Raw genomic sequence first — 19326 nt, 5'->3', positions numbered from 1 at the left:
CCCAGCTGCAGTTTGTTAGGTAATTTTCAGATTGCAAAGGGCCAGGGCATTCATATGCAAAAGCCTCTGCAGCAGCCTGGGTGGGGCGGGGTGTCAGGGAATCAACAGGGCGGAGCAAACAGCTATGGCTGATCCTCAGTCCTACCCTAAGAGGCCCTGCGTCTCAGTGTCCCAGTAATCACTGCAAGTACCTCTGAGAGAAAGCTGCCCTCGAGTTCCGCCCGATGCCAGACAGTCCCGTTTCTCCCCATATGAGTCTGAAGTTCAGAGCAGTCGGGAGTTTGTGTCTCCCTCCCGATTGAAAAAGACAACCGCTTCCTCAGTTGCCAGCCCTTTCCCCATGCGCCTCCATACCTCTGCACTTTACTTCTGCACCTCCTCTGAGTCTCAGTGTGCTTTTCTCTTTCCTTCTAGTTGTAGAATTTTCACTCAGCCAGCCTTCCTGTGGTTCTGGATGATGTCCGTTTTGTCTTTTAGTTGTATTTTTGAAGTGGTTGTGCGAGGCAGCAATTTTAGGTGTTTACCTATGCCGCCATCTTGGTTCTCCCTCACACCTTCCTCATTCTTTATTGTAGCTGCATGATTCCATTATGTGACCATACTCTTATTTCTTTAAACAATACCCTGTTGATGGACACTTGGAATATTTCTAATCTTAAGGTCTTACAAACAATGCTGCTGTGACTATGTAGATCAATTTGCATATTTGCAAATGCAATAAAATCCCAGAAGTGGAATTATTGAATCAAAGGTATATTCATTTGTAATTGTGATGGAAGCTGCCAAATTGCCCCACATAAAGGTCACACTAGGGCACTCTCATTAGCAATGTGTGAGAAAACCTGTTCCTCACAGCTTTGCTATCAGAGTTTGTTATCAAAGTTTAGGGTTTTGCCAGTTCTCTAGGTTTAAAACAACCTAGAGAACTGTGTAGTTCTAACTTGCATTTATCTTATGAATGAGGTTAAGCAGATTTTCATGTTACAGTGGCATTCATTTTTTTCTGTTTTTATAGATTATCTGTTCAAATATTTTGCCCATTTTTCTGGTGAGATTGATCTTTTTTGAGGAACTGCTTAAAATTCTTATGGAGATTTACCCCTTGTCTGTGATATGAGTAAAAATGTTTTTCCCAATTAATAGTTTGCTTTGACTTGATTTATCGTGTGTGTGTGTGTGTGTAAAAGTTACATAGTCCACTTTATTCTTATTTCTATGACTTATGGACTTTGAGTCATCATTTGAAAGGCCTTCCTCACTCTAAAGAGATAAAGGAAATCTTTCATGTTTTCTTCTAGTACTTTTATGGTTTCATTTTTCATATTTAAAATTCAGTCCACTGGGACTTTATCCTGGCACAAGATGTAAAGTATGGATCCAATACTACTGTTTTTCTTCTAATATATTTTTAAATTGATTTGAGAGAGAGAGGAAGGGAGAGGGAAAGGAAAAGAAAGGGAGAGCGAGCGAGAGAGAAACATCAATGTGTGAAAGAGAAACTTGATCAGTTGCCTCCTGCACACACCCTGGCCAGAGATCGAACCTGCAACCCAGACATATGCCCTGATGGGGAATCAAACCAGTAATCTTTCCATGCATAGGATGACACTCAACCAACTGAGCCACACCAGCTACGGCTACTGGGTTTTTTTACACAGTCGAAATTCCTTGTAATAGAGTCTGTCATTTCTCCATTGGTTTTATCATACACATAATTCCCGTGGGTTTTGGGGTCTGTTCTTTATTTTCTTATTCTTATACTTTGATCTAGCTGTCTGAGTATGTACACTATCAGACCATTTTAATTATTGAAGTTTTATACTTGTTTTAATATCTGGTAGTGCCAGGCACTTCTCCGTCCCTTCCCATCACTTCTATTTTTCAGTTTACCTGGCTTTTATTTCAGATGTATTTATTTCTTTTGGGTAACAGTTTTATTGCGATATAATTCACATTCCATATAGTTCACCCATTTAAAAGTATTTTAGTGTATTTTTAGTATATTCACAGAGTTTTGCAAACCATCACCACATTCAATTTTAGAACATTTTCATCGTCCCCCCAAAAAACCCATACCTGCCTAGCCAGTGTGGCTCAGTTGTTGAGCGTCGACCTATGAACTAGGAGGTCACGGTTCGATTCCTATGCTCAGGTTGTGGGCTTGATCCCCAATGTGGGGCGTACAGGAGACAGCCAATCAATGATTCTCTCTCATCATTGATGTTTCTTTCTCTCCCTCTCCCTTCCTCTCTGAAATCAATAAAAATATTAAAAAATAAAATTACATGCACTCAAAGGTTGAGACTTAATACAATTAGTAATTCTTACTGTTTCATTAAAGTCATTCTTAAGTGAAACTAACATTTCTTTTCTGCAATTGCGGGAGAGTGCAGAGTGCAATGACTGCTAGGTCGTTTTGCTGCCACTGTCTGGAATCTTACAAGGTTTACTTCTAAGTACTTTATATGTTTTGATGCCATCATAAATATTTAGCTACTATTTTATATCCGGTTTGGTTCCCTTAACCTGATATCAGAAGCATTTTCTCCTTTATTCAGGAGTTTTTGTAGTGATTATTTTAAAATACCTTTTTAAATGATTTGTAGAAAATTCAGGAAATGTAAAAGGGATGAGAACACTTTAAACCAATTGTAACCCATATTTTTATTTTGTCCTTTGTACCTGTATCAGTTGGGGGTCGGTGCAAAAACCAGAGACCACTGTGGGGCCTGGGCTCTGGAGACCACCGCAGAGAAACCTCATGTCTCCGTAGGGGACCAGAAGGGGGCCTGTGCCTCACTTCCACCTTCCAGGTCTCAAGGAGCCCATCCAGTTGGCTGCGCCTAATGTGCTGCATCCCTGGCTGCAGGAAATCTGGGGATAGAGCTGGGGCTTTTTCAGTAGCTGCTGTAGAAGGCACAGCAGGAGGGTGGGATGAGTGTGTGACCCAGTCCATATGGTACTTTTCCCTATTGTCTACATTTTCCTAAGTATGTTATTTTTATATTCATCCAGAAAACCCACCCTTATCCCCCATTTAGAGACTCTTGGTATATTTCTTGCCAGTCTTTTTCTTTTGTGTATGTATGTATATAAACAAAATATATACATATATACACACACACACACATATGGGTGTGGATATATAACAAAATTGGATTATACTATACATAGTTTAGTCATCCTTTTTTATTGAACAGCATGTTGTGTTTTTCTGCATGTCATTTAAAAATCTGTCCAAAGTGTGATCTTGAGTAGCTGGCATCATCTGGGTGGCCTTTGCCCTCATCTACCTGGGAGCTGTGGCCGTGAGATCCTAGCCCCAGAATGACTTAGAAAGGACTGGAGGCAGCAAGGAAGGAGGGTGTCCTTGAGGTGCCCCACCTACCTGGCCTGCCCCTGTGGTCACCTGGAGTCTGGTGAAGCCTTTGCTGCTTGGCCCTTCACTGACCCTGAGTATCTGGCCTTCCCCAGGGCAGGAACGTCATCGTGTTCTATGGCTCCCAGACGGGGACTGCCGAGGAGTTTGCCAACCGCTTGTCCAAGGACGCCCACCGCTACGGCATGCGGGGCATGTCAGCAGACCCCGAGGAGTATGACTTGGTGAGCTCTCACCACGCTGTGGCCCTTCCTCCCAGCTCTGCCAGCAGCATTGATTTCAGGACAGCATCTCTGGGTCATGGAGGTGCTTAAAGGGTTGAGTTGGCCAAAGGGACAGACAGGAATGGATGTCTCCTATCATTTGTACTAACAGCCAGGTGGCCCTAGTTTTAAGGACATTAAGAACACCTGAGGAGGGTAGGGGAGGTATAAGAGAGTACAGGGGGGATAAATGGTGATGGAAGGAGACTTGTGAACACAAAATACAATGTACAGATGATGAAAGCCCATTAAAAAATGAAAGCCAGTCAGGAGAGGAATTTTCCATCTGAACACCCCACCCTCCCCCCAGAACTGCAGTGGCAAGGGAGCTGATTGAGGGGGAATCTGGGCTCTAATCCCCTGGGCGAGCCCCTGCCCCTGTGGGCCTTCCTTGCCTCATCTACCGATGAGGAATGTTAGACAGCCATCTCTGGGAACCTTTCTGCTGGGCTTTGAAATGAGGCCATAAACTCCTGTGTTTGGGCCAGAGCAGGAGCAGGGACAGGGCCCGAGGGAAGAGTGCAGCTTGGAGAGGGACCAGGAGAACCTGAAAACTGGGAAAGGCCCTGTTTGGAGCTGCCTGGTCCCCCCCTCCCCCCCCATCCCCCTTCCTCCTGTCACTCCTTTGGGACCACAGTACTGTCTGCAGAACTCAGCCCTGACTTGGGCCTCAGCTGCCCAGTCTGTCTGCAGCCTGTCTCTGAGGGCTGTGGGGGAGGCTCACCTTGCTCTTCTCCTCCTGGAGTGGCTCCTTTGTCCTTGTTCTGCCCCTCGCATGGCTGTAGCTCTTCAAAGTGCAAGAAACTTCCAGCAGCCCGCTTGCCTGTTTCTGGGTCAGGAGAGCTAATGACAGCCAAGCCACCTGCCCCAGGTGGAAGCAGTGGACAGGGGAGGGGAAGCCAAGCCTTAGGTACCCAGGAGGGAAGCAGGCTGGCAGTGAGCCGCTGGTCCTGAGGAGAATCCTCCAGGAGTTGCCTTCTGGCTTCTTCCCTGGTGGGGTCATTGCTATTCATTGCCCGGCTGCTCCTGCAGCTCCAACAGCACAACAAATGTTCTTTCCCTCAGAACCACTCTCTCCTGAGTGCCAGCTGCTTCCTGCTCCTGCCACTCCATCTCCCAGACCAAACCACCCTCCACCCTCGCCATGCTGCCTTTGGTCTTGGGGATAGGCATCTATCTTTCTATCTCTAGACCTGGGTTTGGAGTCAGAGAACAGTTGGCTAGGAATTAGTGAGAGCCTACCAGTGATGGCGAACCTATGACACGCGTGTCAGAGGTGACACACGAACTCATTTTTTGGTTGATTTTTCTTTGTTAAATGGCATTAAATATATAAAATAAATATCAAAAATATAAGTCTTTGTTTTACTATGGTTGCAAATATCAAAAAATTTCTATATGTGACATGGCACCAGAGTTAAGTTAGGGTTTTTCAAAATGCTGACACACCGAGCTCAAAAGGTTCGCCATCACTGGCCTAGGCCCTGCCATGCTCCAGGGACTTTGAGGGACAGTGAGGTTCACTGTGATGGCCCAGGGCTGATACACAGGGAACCACCTTATGATTGCCAGCTGGTGCCTGGCATCCAGTCTGTTTGTGCCTGTCAGCACCCTTTCCTCTGTAAGTGTACTCCCTCCACTCGACCCCTGGACTCGCTTGTCTGCATCCCATCAGGTACAGACCTGACCTCAGGCAGGCTGAGTCATGGTCGCTGGGCCTGGGCCCTGCCCTTGTCTCTCCAGGCCGACCTGGGCAGCCTGCCAGAAATAGAGAACTCCCTGGCAGTGTTCTGTATGGCCACCTACGGCGAGGGTGACCCCACTGACAATGCTCAGGACTTCTATGACTGGCTCCAGGAGACAGATGTGGACCTCTCTGGAGTCAAGTATGCGGTGAGTCACCCCATCTTTCCTCCAGTGGCTCCCTGGGGCTCCCAGGTGGCAGCTTGTGGTACCGCCCCCAACCTTTGGACCCTTACGTCTAAGAGGTCTCACCTTATTCTGATCATGGAGGGCAGGCCAAGGTGTCAGGACAGGGCGGGGGAGGCTGGCAGGTAGCTTGTGCAGGGAGCCTCAGGGAAGGCTGCTGATGGGGCAATGGAACAACCCCCTCTTCCACCCTGGACTCCAGCACAAGGGAGCCTCTGCTCCCGTGTCCCCAGCCCTACTTTGCTCCAGGAGGCATTTGTTGCTGGAGACTAAAGACAAGAAAGGTGTGGCGGGATGACCAAGATTTGGCTGGACAAGGAGAGCCTGGGGGGTGGGGGAAGGGTGAATTGCCCCTGCTGGCCACCCAGGGTTGAGGCTTAGAGGCTGACTGTGGAGGGGACCCTGGTCTGCAGGTCACCAAAACAAAGCCACTTCCAGGGCCAAAGGTGGCCCACCTCACAGTGCTGCCTAGCAGCTTGGCCAGCGCTCTAGGGAAACCATCCCTGACTGCTGGCTGGGCCTCAGACCCGCCCCTCTGTCCACACAGGTGTTTGGCCTTGGGAACAAGACCTATGAGCACTTCAATGCCATGGGAAAGTATGTGGATAAGCGGCTAGAGCAGCTTGGTGCCCAGCGGATCTTTGAGCTGGGGATGGGCGACGATGACGGGAAGTGAGTGCCCCAGACCCCTCCCCAGAGCCTCCCACCCCAGATGTCAGGAACCCTCAGGGTTAGGGGTTGGCTGTGGCACATGAGGGGAGTGCAAAACCATGGTGTCTGCTGGAACTCCGTGACACACAGGGGAAGGGAGTCACCCACCCCCAACCCCACACGACAGGCTTTCTTTGCTTTTCCTCATCCTCCTGGTTGCCCAGCTCAGATAGAAGCCACCACGGTTAGGACAGATACTGTAGACACTTCCTGATGCCATGGGTTATATCACTGGGTGGGCCAGCATGAAATGAGCTTTTGGGGATGCTGGGGAGTCCAGACCGTTGGGGAAACCAGCCCATTGCCACAATTGGGTGGCCTGGCTCATTACCTCCTCTCCCCAGCCTGGAGGAGGATTTCATCACATGGCGAGAGCAGTTTTGGCCGGCTGTGTGTGAGCACTTTGGGGTGGAAGCCACTGGAGAGGAGTCCAGGTGAGTGTGTGCCTGTAGATTGGGCTGGGGATGAGGGTGAGGGTGGGGGTGAGGGTGGGGGTGAGGGTGAGGTTGAGAGGGTGAGGGTGAGGCTGGGGGTGAGGTTGAGAGTGAGGGTGAGGGTGGAGGTGAGGCTGGGGGTGAGGGTGAGGGTGAGGGTGAGGGTGAGGCTGGGGGTGAGGTTGAGAGTGAGGGTGAGGGTGGAGGTGAGGCTGGGGGTGAGGGTGAGGGTGAGGGTGAGGGTGAGGCTGGGGGTGAGGTTGAGAGTGAGGGTGAGGGTGGAGGTGAGGCTGGGGGTGAGGGTGAGGGTGAGGGTGAGGGTGAGGCTGGGGGTGAGGTTGAGAGTGAGGGTGAGGGTGGAGGTGAGGCTGGGGGTGAGGGTGAGGGTGAGGGTGAGGGTGAGGCTGGGGGTGAGGTTGAGAGTGAGGGTGAGGGTGGAGGTGAGGCTGGGGGTGAGGGTGAGGGTGAGGGTGAGGGTGAGGCTGGGGGTGAGGTTGAGAGTGAGGGTGAGGGTGGAGGTGAGGCTGGGGGTGAGGGTGAGGGTGAGGGTGAGGGTGAGGCTGGGGGTGAGGTTGAGAGTGAGGGTGAGGGTGGAGGTGAGGCTGGGGGTGAGGGTGAGGGTGAGGGTGAGGGTGAGGCTGGGGGTGAGGTTGAGAGTGAGGGTGAGGGTGGAGGTGAGGCTGGGGGTGAGGGTGAGGGTGAGGGTGAGGGTGAGGCTGGGGGTGAGGTTGAGAGTGAGGGTGAGGGTGGAGGTGAGGCTGGGGGTGAGGGTGAGGGTGAGGGTGAGGGTGAGGCTGGGGGTGAGGTTGAGAGTGAGGGTGAGGGTGGAGGTGAGGCTGGGGGTGAGGGTGAGGGTGAGGGTGAGGGTGAGGCTGGGGGTGAGGTTGAGAGTGAGGGTGAGGGTGGAGGTGAGGCTGGGGGTGAGGGTGAGGGTGAGGGTGAGGGTGAGGCTGGGGGTGAGGTTGAGAGTGAGGGTGAGGGTGGAGGTGAGGCTGGGGGTGAGGGTGAGGGTGAGGGTGAGGGTGAGGCTGGGGGTGAGGTTGAGAGTGAGGGTGAGGGTGGAGGTGAGGCTGGGGGTGAGGGTGAGGGTGAGGGTGAGGGTGAGGCTGGGGGTGAGGTTGAGAGTGAGGGTGAGGGTGGAGGTGAGGCTGGGGGTGAGGGTGAGGGTGAGGGTGAGGGTGAGGCTGGGGGTGAGGTTGAGAGTGAGGGTGAGGGTGGAGGTGAGGCTGGGGGTGAGGGTGAGGGTGAGGGTGAGGGTGGGGGTGAGGCTGGGGGTGAGGGTGAGTGCGAGTGCCTCCTGAGGGTGGGAGACCTGGCCTGGTTGGTGGTGGTGGGTCTTGAGAATGAAAGGCTGGTGAAAGCTCAGTCAGTTACAGGAGGGTGCAAAGTCCCCAGCTAAGATGCTGGGCTTTGCCTGAGTGATGGGCCTGCCTTACCTTCTCACAGAACCCCTAGGAAGCTGCTGAACCCCAGGCCTCACCAGCCCTTCCCCAGCTCTGTGCTGGCTCCCTCCCGCCTCTTGTGTCCAATCTGAACCCTCATGTGCCATCTCCTGACAGTGTCACTCCCTGACGCAGCCTCCCTCCTATCTTGCGACTGATCCCTGAGCCTCCTACCGGCCACCAGCTCCCAGCCTCACACTTGATCTTCCCTTTTCAGCATTCGCCAGTATGAGCTTGTGGTTCACACAGACATAGACATGGCCAAGGTGTACGTGGGTGAGATGGGACGTCTGAAGAGCTACGAGAACCAGAAACCGTGAGTGGAGAGCATGGTTTGGGCCAGGCCCTGTGGCTCTTGGCACACCCATCTCAGGAGCCTGGGGACAGAAAACAACTGCTAGTGTGTGTATCCCTGCAGACCCCATCCTGTGGAGTGTCCTTATCTCCACCCTTCTTCAGAGTGGGCATGAGTGAGGATCTCTACACAAAGGAGAGCATGAGGCCCAGAGCAGAGAGATGGGAGGCTGCTCCGTGTTTAGGGCCCTCAGGCCCTCTCCCCACCCAGTGGTCCCTCAGTCCAGGGCACAGTCTCTGAGAGACTGGCATTTGCTCAGTTTGTATGTTATTTGCTGACATTTTGCTCTGTAAATATATTGGGGTGGGAGGTGCATACCAGTTCCTGAACCAGGAAATAAGTTCTAGCTTGAACTTTGGCAAAAGGGCACACTCCTTAAATTCTCACTCAACTTTTTGTCCAGAAACATAATGTTCCTCACTTGGGCCCTTTATTGGCCTTCCACCCGGGTGCTGCCCAGATTCCTGCTGGAGCTGCCCAGGAAAGTCCTCCTTGTACCACCAGGATTCAAGACCAGCAGCTCTGCTTTAGTCAGCCCTGCTGGAGTCCCACTATAACAGGGAATCCTAACATTGCAGTGACTTTACAGAGTAAAAGTTCACCTCCTGTTCCTGTTGTAGTCCCAGGCACGTTGGGTGAAGCACTCTGCTCCACACAGTCACCCAGGGACCCAAGCACCTTTGCCTTGGGGAGCTACCTTCATGGGCCTAGTCCTCCTTTGCACTAAACTCACAAATGGGTTCAGAGTATGGAGGGTCTCTCAGCTTCAGTTTCCATATCTGTAAATGGAGACATTGATAACGTAGCTCTGCCTACTTGTGGAGTTGTCAAGAGCACTGCTTGGGATCGGGCTGGGAGAACCCTTTACATACTTGGAGAGGTTTCCTCGTGGCCCTTGGTGCCAGCTCTGAGGTTCTCTGTGTCCTGTGAAACCAGAAGGGCCCCTTTGGGGCAGGGAGATTCAGATTGAAGACTTGGCCAATCACTGAGCTGCTCTCCTTCCCACCCAGCCCCTTTGATGCCAAGAATCCATTCTTGGCTGTCGTCACCACCAACCGGAAGCTGAACCAGGGAACTGAGCGACACCTCATGCATCTGGAATTAGACATCTCAGATTCCAAAATCAGGTACCAGCTACTGCCACTCCCTCTCCCACACCTTCACTCGGGGCCTCCTGATTTGGGTACAGAGGCCTTCCACCCTCCTCCTGAGCCTTACATCTATCTCCCCCCCCAGGTATGAATCGGGTGACCATGTAGCTATTTACCCAGCCAATGACTCTGCCCTGGTCAACCAGATTGGCGAGATCCTGGGTGCTGACCTGGATGTTGTCATGTCCCTGAACAATCTTGATGGTGAGTTCTGGAATCAAGGCCACTCCCCCTTGCCTGCCTGGGCCTGAGGTGGCTGATAGGAATAAGTCCTTTGGCAAGGCCTGTAAGTTGAGCTGCTTAGATCTAAAGCCCTGGTACCCACAGTTATCAGTCCTGTAGCAAACTTGGGGGGCAGGGAGCAAAAGTAGCTGTGGTGTCTAGTCCTCTACCTTGGGGTTCCCTCCATCCCCTCACTGGCATAGCCCTATGAGGGAGTGGGGGAGGGAGCGGTGCCTAAAGAGGGGACTACTGGCAAGGGCCCTGGCCCCTAGGCCTGGCTCCACCATTACTGGCTACTGAGGACGTAGGGCTGCCCTCTCCCTGTTCCAGAGCCTGCATCTCCTCACCTGTAAACTTGGGGATCAGAGTCAGCAATGCTAACAGCCCCCCAGGTCCGTGCAGGGTGCTCAGAGTGCAAGAGGCACTAAATATGGTATAGGATTTTCCCAAGGCTTCAAAGGACTGCCTCTGGCCTCTTGCTCTGACCGCTTGGTACCCCCACTGACCATCCACCTGGGGCCCAGCTCTACCTGGTGCTGCCCCACTCACTCTTGTCCTCGGTCATCCTAGCCTGGCTACACCTTCTCACCAGCTTAAGTCAGCCTTTGAAAGGAACAGCAGGAAAGGGGGCTGACTTATATTATAATTAGTCATGCCAGCTGTGGAGGCACAGTGGACACACTGTCTCTCTCGTTCTGTGGAGTATGTCATGTCCCTGTACCATCAGAGGTGGCACCTTGCAGGGGAGGGTGTGGTGTGCTCACTTTCCCCCCAGGACAATCTGAACCCCTGCAGGGGACCCTTCACTGCTGAGAACTGCCCAGAAAGAGGTGCAGAGGCTCAGAACTCCCCACGGCAGAAGTGTAGCTTTAGGAAAGGTGCACTCACAGCATTTCCTGCAGTGTGAAGCCTGAGCCCTGTTTCTGGGCTCAGTACAGAGGACTCCGGGGTGCTGGGAATACCCAGCCTTTTTATCTGGGTGCTAGATACACAAGGATGTTGTGAAAATTCATTACGCTATACACGTATAACTTGTATGCTTCATGTAGGTTATACTGCAGTAAGAAGTTCAAACCCTTTCAAAAACTAGACCCAAACCCTTAAATGCTGAGCCCTTCCTGGGCCAAGGCCCTCAGTGTCCTCGGCAGAGGCTCATCTGCACAGGCTTTATATAAACAGCCCCCACGGTCATGCCTCTAAGAGGGGGAGATGCTTTTTGGCAGCTCCCAGGCTGGCCCTGCTCTAGTCTGGAGGGAGGAGGTCAGTAAAGCTGGCCTGGTGCCTGGTGGCAGAGAAGGCTGCAGCAAGGGCTGGCAGTGGGGCCTGCACCAGTGCCTGCACCTGGAGCGTACGGATGCTGCACCAAGAGCTCAGCTGTGTGCCCTGTGTAGACCTCCAGGTGTATCCAAGCATAAAAACTGACCTGGAGGGGCCCTGCCATCACAGCTGAAAGCCACGGTGTTGGCATCTCACAGTCATGAGCCTGGGGCCCCCACAGTAGACTGAGCTCAGCCCGCAGGCAGGCAGACAGACACACCGGGAGCCCTGCCTCTGCAGCCCTCTCTCTGAGCCACTTAGGAACTGACTCTCCTGGAGTGGAAAGGTCCCGCCTGAGGAGGACTACCTGTCTGGCCTGAAGCTTGAGGCTGGCTGAAAGCCTGAGGCTCAGCCCCAGGGCCCACAAAGAGCTGGCCCTGCTTCCAGTGCCAGCTGGGCCACCTGCTTCCTGCAGAGTAGCCTTCGGCTTCTCCCACCCCAACCCCATGGCATCCCCCTCACACCAAATCCTGCCTTCTCTGTCCCTGCAGAGGAATCCAACAAGAAGCATCCATTCCCCTGCCCCACCTCCTACCGCACAGCCCTCACCTACTACCTGGACATCACCAACCCGCCACGCACCAATGTGCTCTACGAGCTGGCCCAGTACGCCTCCGAGCCCTCGGAGCAGGAACACCTGCGCAAGATGGCCTCTTCCTCGGGCGAGGGCAAGGTAAGTCTGCTGCTTTCACCCCCAGCACCCAAACTTGCAGCTCCACCAAGCCACTCTTCAAGGGGCTTGGATCCAAATTTAGCCCTGTCCCCTGGAACCACTGTGTCCCCTCACCGTGGCTCACCCCAAGTTGTCTTCCCCAGGAGCTGTACCTGAGCTGGGTGGTGGAGGCTCGGAGGCACATCCTGGCCATCCTGCAGGACTACCCATCCCTGCGGCCCCCCATCGACCACCTGTGTGAGCTGCTGCCTCGGCTGCAGGCCCGCTACTACTCCATCGCTTCTTCCTCTAAGGTGGGGAAAGGCTGGCAACTTACAGAAAGCATAGCATTGGCGTCTCTGAGGGACATGGGAGCCCCGAGTGCGGCTCCAGCTCTGACCCAAGCTCCTGGGACAGTTCACTCCGTTCACTGGGCAGTAATCCCAGTAGGCTGGCTGTAAGATTGCACACTGCTTCCAGCCCTGGTGGCAAGAGCCAGTCAGGAAAGCTACTGGAAAGGGGCATTTGGGGGTTGGGCACCATGAAGGGTATGGAGAAGCCCTAAGGCAGCTCAGGTGACAGGACTGGTGGCAGAATGGGGCCTCGGGCACCACTGTTGAACTCACTTCCTGCCCTCTGCCAGGTCCACGCCAACTCTGTGCACATCTGTGCTGTGGTTGTGGAATATGAAACCAAGTCTGGCCGAATCAACAAGGGTGTAGCCACCAGCTGGCTTCGAGCCAAGGAGCCCGCAGGGGAGAATGGCTGCAGGGCCCTGGTGCCCATGTTTGTGCGCAAGTCCCAGTTCCGCCTGCCCTTCAAGGCCACCACACCTGTCATCATGGTGGGCCCTGGCACTGGGGTTGCCCCCTTCATAGGCTTCATTCAGGAGCGGGCCTGGCTGCGGCAGCAGGGTGAGTGTGTGGGCCCCAGTGGATGTGAGGGGAGTGGGGGGAGGGGCAGAGATGGGACAGATTCCATGCCCACCCTGGGCACTCCCCCCTCCAGGTAAGGAGGTGGGTGAGACGCTGCTCTACTATGGCTGCCGCCGCTCTGACGAGGACTACCTGTACCGTGAAGAGCTGGCCCAGTTCCACAAGGAGGGCTCCCTCACCCAGCTCAATGTGGCATTCTCCCGGGAACAGCCTCAGAAGGTGAGGAAGGGGCCGACCGCTCTGGCGGGGTGGAGGGCTGCGAGACTGGCCTCCTCACGGGCACCACCCTCTGTTCTCAGGTCTACGTCCAGCACTTACTGAAGAGAGACAAGGAGCACCTGTGGAAGCTGATCCACGAGGGGGGCGCCCACATCTATGTCTGTGGGTGAGTGAGGGTAGAGGAGTGGGAAGATTGAGGCGCTGTCTGCCCATGGGGACACTCCTTGCCCAGCCCCCAATGCCACCTTCCTCCCCACAGGGATGCTCGGAACATGGCGAGGGATGTGCAGAACACCTTCTACGACATTGTGTCTGAGCTGGGGTCCATGGAACACACCCAGGCCGTGGACTACATCAAGAAACTGATGACCAAGGGCCGATACTCCCTGGATGTGTGGAGCTAAGAGCCCACTCTGCCCTCACGCCCTATAGACTTGGCTTCCCCATATAATCACTTTCCTCCCCTTCTGCAGCTTCCTGGATAGGTTCTGCTGGGCCTTGTCCCAGGATGCAGACTCAGTGACAAAGACTGAGGCCTCCTGCCTAAGGGCACCTGGCCAAGGGTGACCAGGTCCTCACTTTGTGAACACCTCAGGCCTCCAGTGGCTGTACAGAAGGGGCTCTTCTCTCAGCTGAGCAGGGGCTTGGCCCCTCCACATGATTTTCAATGAATGTAAATAATTTTAAATAACCTCTGGCCCTTGGAATAAAGTTGTTTTCTGTATTTGCCTGATGTTCCTCAAACAGATCTGGGGCCTTCACCTAGGTCTGCTTAGTTGAGACACCAGAGAGACCAACTCAGGAGCCCCAAGAACCCGTGCTGTGGCAGCACAGAGAACCACCAGGAGACCACACACCTCGCGCCACCTCTGTGCCTCTCTTCCTTTATTAAGGCCACTGGCCCCCAGCTCGCCACAGGCTGGGACACAGGTCCAGGTCTTCTCCAGCATAGCCTTTGGGGCCCACAGAGCCCACAAGACCCAGAGAGAGCAGAGAGACCTTCTGGACGAGCGAGTCCCACCTCCTAAAACAACACATGGGGTACAGAAGCCCCTTCCAAGCCAGTGGGCAGAAGACCCAGCCTCAATCTTTCTTGCTCCTGTGCCGCTGACTGTGGAATTTCTGGTGCACAACCCGCAGGGTGGTGAAGAAATTGCCGAGGAAGAGGATGAGGAAGGGGAGGCCGCACATAAGCACCTGGGGGAGGAATCAGGATTAGGACAGGGGCCGAACCACAGTCCTCCCAGCGTGCTTTCCAGTGTCCCTGGCTCACCTGCCACTCCTTGCACTCAGGATCCCGGGCCAAGCTGAACAATGTCAGCGCGTTAAAAAGCTGCCAGAACTGGGAAGGAGGGGGATTTCACATAGAACACAGTCCCTGCTCGAGCCAGAGCAGGGGCTGGACAGCCAGATGGAAGGGGACACAGATACAACTTACATGTCCAAAGAACAGAAAGGGCAGCAGGAAGGTGAGGCCCCGCCACATCCAGGACTGGAAGCCCTCTGTGAGGGAGAAGGGGCAGGGCATAGAATAACCAGTGACAGAGACAGACACTATCACTCAGGTAGAGAGGGAAGGACTGCCCCTTCCCAGCTTCCTGGTCATGGTCCAGTGGAGGGCCACGCCCGACTCACCCACAGTGAGATCCATGGTGTGCCTCTCACCCAGGGCCCGAAGGCGGTACAGACAGCCGCTCTGATAGTAATACTGCAGGAACTGCACGAAGCCTGGGGGGTGGAGGACATCAGGACTGGGCTGGAGCCCCAAGTCCTTTCCCCGCCCCTCTCTCTGGACAAGTCCTGAGCTGAGCAAGGCCCTGAGACACTCACTCTGGTACATGGAGAAGGACAGGAATTGGTTCCGGAACTTCTGGTACATGAGGCCGTCGGGCCTAAGGCAGAAAGCAGAGGGAGGGGTGGGAGCTTGGGGATGCCGCGTCTTCCTGTCCTGGCTTCCCCCCTCCCCCACTGCCAAGGCCCTGGGAGCCAAGCTGGGCCACTCACCATGTCAGCATGACTCCCGACAGGAACGTGGACACATAATGATGGAAAACCCACCAGCCTTTGATCCTATATCAGGAAGCTGCTGTCACTTCTGTAACCCTTAGCCCCCAGGACTGGTGCTCAGGGACAGGGAGCTGTCTGAGGTGGGAAGAAACCAACACCCCAGCCCAGTTCCTGCTTCTCAGAGGGCCGTGGCACCACCACTCCACTTTCTAGGGTAGCTCCAGTACCCCCTCCCTCACCCCCGCCCCCAGGAGCTGGGGTCAGGCCCTTGCCCACCTGGAACCATTGTTGATAAGGATGCTCTCTCGAATGGTCAGTGTGCAGTAATACCAGACCAGCAGGAAGTTGAAGGCAGCGTCTGTCACCCTACAGAGGGAACACAGGGTTGGTGCTGGAGCCAGAGGAAACAAGGTCTGGCCCGAGCTGTAGGACACCCACCTGGAGTTGAGGAGGAAGCGACAGGTGAAGGAGATGAGGATGAGGATGATGGTGAGGTAGAGCTTGAACTTCTCGTACTCATCTTTGTAGGCAAACCTGGAGTGGGCACACACACACATGGGACAGGCTGGGATGCTGGTGGGACCCACCCTCACCTCTGCCTGAGAAGGGGGGCACCTGCTCCAGACACAGCTGCGTGCATGGTATGGGCCAGCATGAGGGAGTAGCCCCTGGACTCCAAGGCTTAGCCAGGGCAGTTGGAGCAGTGGAAAGGCCCCAGAAGGGTGGAGAGCTGGGCTGAGAACCAGCCTACAATAACCAATTACTTAGCCTGCTTGCTCAGGAGTGTCACGTTGACGTTGCCCAGAACCAGGCTCAGGTACAACCTAGGGAAGGGGGAGATGGGGTGAGAAGAGGCCCCAAATGAAAGCAGCCAAAAGCCAAGCCCTGGAGTGTGCCAGACCAGTATCTGGATCACCACCCCCACTCAGCCTTCCCATGGCCTTGGCTTAGGGCTCTGACCTTGGGATGCTGCAGACCAGGAAACACTGACACGCAGCCTTTGTTCCTGCCTACTCCTAAATCCTGCTTCAAGGTAAATAACTTTCCCTCCCTCCGTTGTCATCGTCACCCACGCTCTCCCAGCGCCCCCCACCACGGGTCCTCAAGAGCAGCCTGGCTCTTCCACCCCATGAAAGCCTTGCCCACATCTCAGATTGCTCCTGTGCGTCTGGGCGGTGGACTCAATGTCTGGGTTCATGATCACCATCTATCAGCTACCCTACAGTTCCTGCTACTTTTGAGAACCTGCAGCTTGCCCAAGTCCACTGCAGCAACCCACACTCACAACCACTCCAGGACCTCCTCCCAACCAAGAATGGCCTCCTCGGCAAGGCTGATTACATTCTGATCAGAGTGCCCAGCCGCGCAGCCCGTTTCACCACATGGACCCTCCCCACATGGAGGCTCCCAGGCACTGTTGACCTTGCTCCTCTTTCCTGAGCCAGCTAAGTCCCCAAGCCCTCCTTCACATGTCAACCACTTTCTTGCCAACTTGTAACTCCCAGTTCCTGGCACTACCATCACACCCATCAGCTAAGCTTGTCTTGTCCTTCTCTGCCAGAGAAACCTCAAGAGGTGACCAGAGAGTCTCGGTCATGCACTAAGCAACTACACCCACACATGGGCTCTTGTTCAAGCCATATGGATGGGTTCAGAGTGGTTAAAGGACTTGCCCAAGGCTGTGAAGAAATTAAGGGGCACAGTGGACACTTAGACAAGGCCGCCTCCCAGGACCACCACTGGCTCCCTATCCCATCCTTTCGCCTTCCTGGCATCCGACACCTCTCCTGCCTGCACTGTCACGCTTATCTCTGCACCCCCTCTCATCCCCAAACAACAGGAGCCTATGTCCAACCCTCTCCATCTTCCCAAGAGTTTTCCTCCATCACTTGGTGTTCCCTTTCTGGGTCTCTCCCTCTGCTGGCCCACCTTCCAGCAGGTAGATATACTCATTTGTCCTATTGTTCAAAGTTACACATACGCTCAAGCAAAAGCCGCACCCCAGCCCCAACCCTCACACTAAATTCTAGGTACTAGTTCCTCTTTCCATTCACAGCCAAGCTTCCGAAGTGTAACCTAAACTTGGCTGTCTCCTCAGCTCTTCTGTCATTCCCAATATCAACTTCCACCCACACCGTCCTGTGAAGTGGTTCTCTCCAAGGTCACCATGACTTCCAGGAAGTATTTCCCCTTCATTACTACATTTGACCCCTGAGGCCATCTGATCTGAGGCTGGTACTCCTTCTTACCTTGCCCTCTGGGACATGCTCTCTCCCAGCTGTCTGGCTACCTGCCATCTCTGCTGGACTTTTTTTTTCGCTCAGCCTAGGGTTCTGCATTGTACCTACTCATCCTCCTCAGTTGTGGAAGTGCATACTTACGTGACCTGTCACTCTCCCCTGCTTGCTGGGGACTCTGCAGCCTGGCTCCCCTGCAGTCTCATCACTACCTCTCACCTCCCACTGCTATTACTGCTTTTCTGACCAGGTTCAACTCCACTCAGGCCTCAGCTACTCCAGGAGGCTCTCTCTGACCTCCTGGGCTGGATTAGGGGCCTCCCTTATCCCCTGTTCACTGTAGGTTCACCTCAAAGCACCCAATCACAGTGAGCTGTCTGTCTCTCAGCTGTCTCCCCTGAGACAGACTGCTCAGCCCAGAGTGGGCCCAGGGAACATCTGCTGACTCAATGATCAAGCAGAGGAAGAGTGTACTTCAGGCCTGTCTCCCAGGAGTGGCTGTGAGCTGAATTTGGGGGCAGGGTCTCACCCATTCTTCTTGGGCAAATAGGCTTCCATATCGAAGAAGAGGCCTTGGCGCTCCTTGATCTGGTTCTCCAGCTCCTTTGAAGCCTCCTGGACCCCCGCTGGAAGGGAGGGTTTGCATCTGCAGGTGGGACCACAGAAGCCAGTCAGAGCAGGAGTATCACACTGACACCTGTGGGGCAGGAGGGCTACCATGGCTCAGAGAGGGAGGGGAGGAGCTGTGCCAAAGACACTCCCAGAGTCATCACCAGCCCTCCAACCCACCAGGTGAGACACCCACACCCAGACCAAGACCGAGGGGCCCTCGGGGGGATGGGGAGGGGGAGGGTCCTAACTTCTTTAGAATGAGGGCCAGCTCCTGGAGCTTCTTCTTCTGCCGAGTGATGGAGCTGGTACAACTGTTCTGCAGTTTGATCAGCTCTTCCAGCTTCAGACGGTACTGCCTGTGGGTCTCCTGAGGACCAGGATGAGAGAAGGGTCAGACTGGCTGGAGGGCCATTGAGCCAGAGCCTGCTGGGCAGGGACTGGGGCACAGATTCCTCCAGGGCTCCTTGGGAGGGTCTCAGCAGATGAGGCAGCCAGCTGTGCCAGCCCAGGGACCTCCCTAAGGTTGCTCTCTCTCTCTCCAAGTCAGGCAAGGAGACAGGGTTCTTTCTGCAAGCCCAGAAGCACCCATGGCACCCCGCTTCCAGAAACTGGCTAGTTCCCTGAAGGTTTTTTTACTCTAAACTCATCTACTAGTTGTTTCCACCCCTCTCTGTCCCGCCCTGAGTCTGGATTCTAAGCCCACAGGTCCACCTTCTGGACCAAACAGGCTACCTGAAGCCACCCCTGGCCTTGGCCGATGCTCCTGCCTATCCAGCCACATGTGCAGAGGGAGCTGGGATTGTCCAAGATGGCCTCTGCTCTGGCACTCCCTTCATCTTCCTCCCAGGTTAAAGGTCATCAGGCTTCAGTTCTTGGTCTTCCTACTGTAAGACCAGTCCCATACACCTCCCCCAGCACCTTTGGCCCAAAGCCTCCCAGAGCACTTTGCCCTGGTGGGTGAGTCTAGAGAAGCAGCAGCCTGGAGGCTGGGCAAGGGGCAATGTGAGGAAGGTCAGGCAGGGGCTGAGGCCAGGCCAGTGGTGATCAGGCTGGGAGACTCGGTCGGCTCCCCTTAGGACTCTAGGAAGAAGCACTAATGGCAGCAGGTATGGCTGGCCAGGGGGGCAGCTGGGCTTCAATGTGGGCAGGGACTGGAATCAGCCCAGCAGAGGTAAAGTCCTCACCAAAAACACAGCTTTCCTGAGCTCTGCCCTGAATGAGTATTGTTCCTCCTGCCACCGCGCCCCTCAGAACCCAGCAGGTTCCCCCTCTGCCCACACCCAGCCCCACCTTCCCCACTTCCTCCCTGGACTCCCCGCCGAACAGCAGAGCGGCCAATACAAGCCGGGGCCGGCCAATTCCTCCGGTGGCTCCCGCTGGTCTCGGAGACTCCAGTCCTGGCCAGGCCCCCAGGCGCCTGCGGGGCTGGTCCACCCACTTCCCCCCGACTCCTGCAGCCCC

General features: G+C 54.6%; 2 protein-coding genes across 3 annotated transcripts in view; one reads left to right on the top strand and one right to left on the bottom strand.

The window, feature by feature from the left end:
- POR (P450 (cytochrome) oxidoreductase) overlaps positions 1–13733 on the top strand; it is a 59750-nt gene extending 46017 nt beyond the window's left edge. For both annotated transcript variants that reach the window (XM_005879154.2, XM_005879155.2), the window contains exons 4-16: positions 3475–3603; positions 5386–5535; positions 6119–6243; positions 6627–6716; positions 8376–8474; positions 9524–9640; positions 9750–9868; positions 11695–11876; positions 12020–12169; positions 12499–12769; positions 12864–13009; positions 13090–13175; positions 13269–13733. In XM_005879154.2, coding sequence (XP_005879216.1) covers positions 3475–3603; positions 5386–5535; positions 6119–6243; positions 6627–6716; positions 8376–8474; positions 9524–9640; positions 9750–9868; positions 11695–11876; positions 12020–12169; positions 12499–12769; positions 12864–13009; positions 13090–13175; positions 13269–13413 — 1809 coding nt within the window. In that variant the 3' untranslated portion in view covers positions 13414–13733. The remainder of the gene's footprint in view (positions 1–3474; positions 3604–5385; positions 5536–6118; positions 6244–6626; positions 6717–8375; positions 8475–9523; positions 9641–9749; positions 9869–11694; positions 11877–12019; positions 12170–12498; positions 12770–12863; positions 13010–13089; positions 13176–13268) is intronic.
- A 144-nt stretch (positions 13734–13877) lies between these two features.
- The window catches only part of TMEM120A (transmembrane protein 120A), a gene marked incomplete at its 5' end in the record, with an annotated part of 5765 nt that continues 316 nt past the window's right edge, over positions 13878–19326 (bottom strand). The window contains 11 exons of the mRNA XM_014550120.1: positions 13878–14206; positions 14283–14351; positions 14448–14512; positions 14645–14737; positions 14840–14901; positions 15014–15079; positions 15293–15382; positions 15455–15550; positions 15781–15840; positions 17783–17899; positions 18114–18232. Coding sequence (XP_014405606.1) covers positions 14093–14206; positions 14283–14351; positions 14448–14512; positions 14645–14737; positions 14840–14901; positions 15014–15079; positions 15293–15382; positions 15455–15550; positions 15781–15840; positions 17783–17899; positions 18114–18232 — 951 coding nt within the window. The remainder of the gene's footprint in view (positions 14207–14282; positions 14352–14447; positions 14513–14644; positions 14738–14839; positions 14902–15013; positions 15080–15292; positions 15383–15454; positions 15551–15780; positions 15841–17782; positions 17900–18113; positions 18233–19326) is intronic.

This window comes from Myotis brandtii, unplaced genomic scaffold (genome assembly GCF_000412655.1).
Source record: "Myotis brandtii unplaced genomic scaffold, ASM41265v1 scaffold583, whole genome shotgun sequence".
NCBI lineage: Eukaryota > Metazoa > Chordata > Mammalia > Chiroptera > Vespertilionidae > Myotis > Myotis brandtii.
The sequence above is the reverse complement of the archived record's forward strand: the minus strand, read 5'-3'. Positions and strand labels throughout refer to the sequence as shown.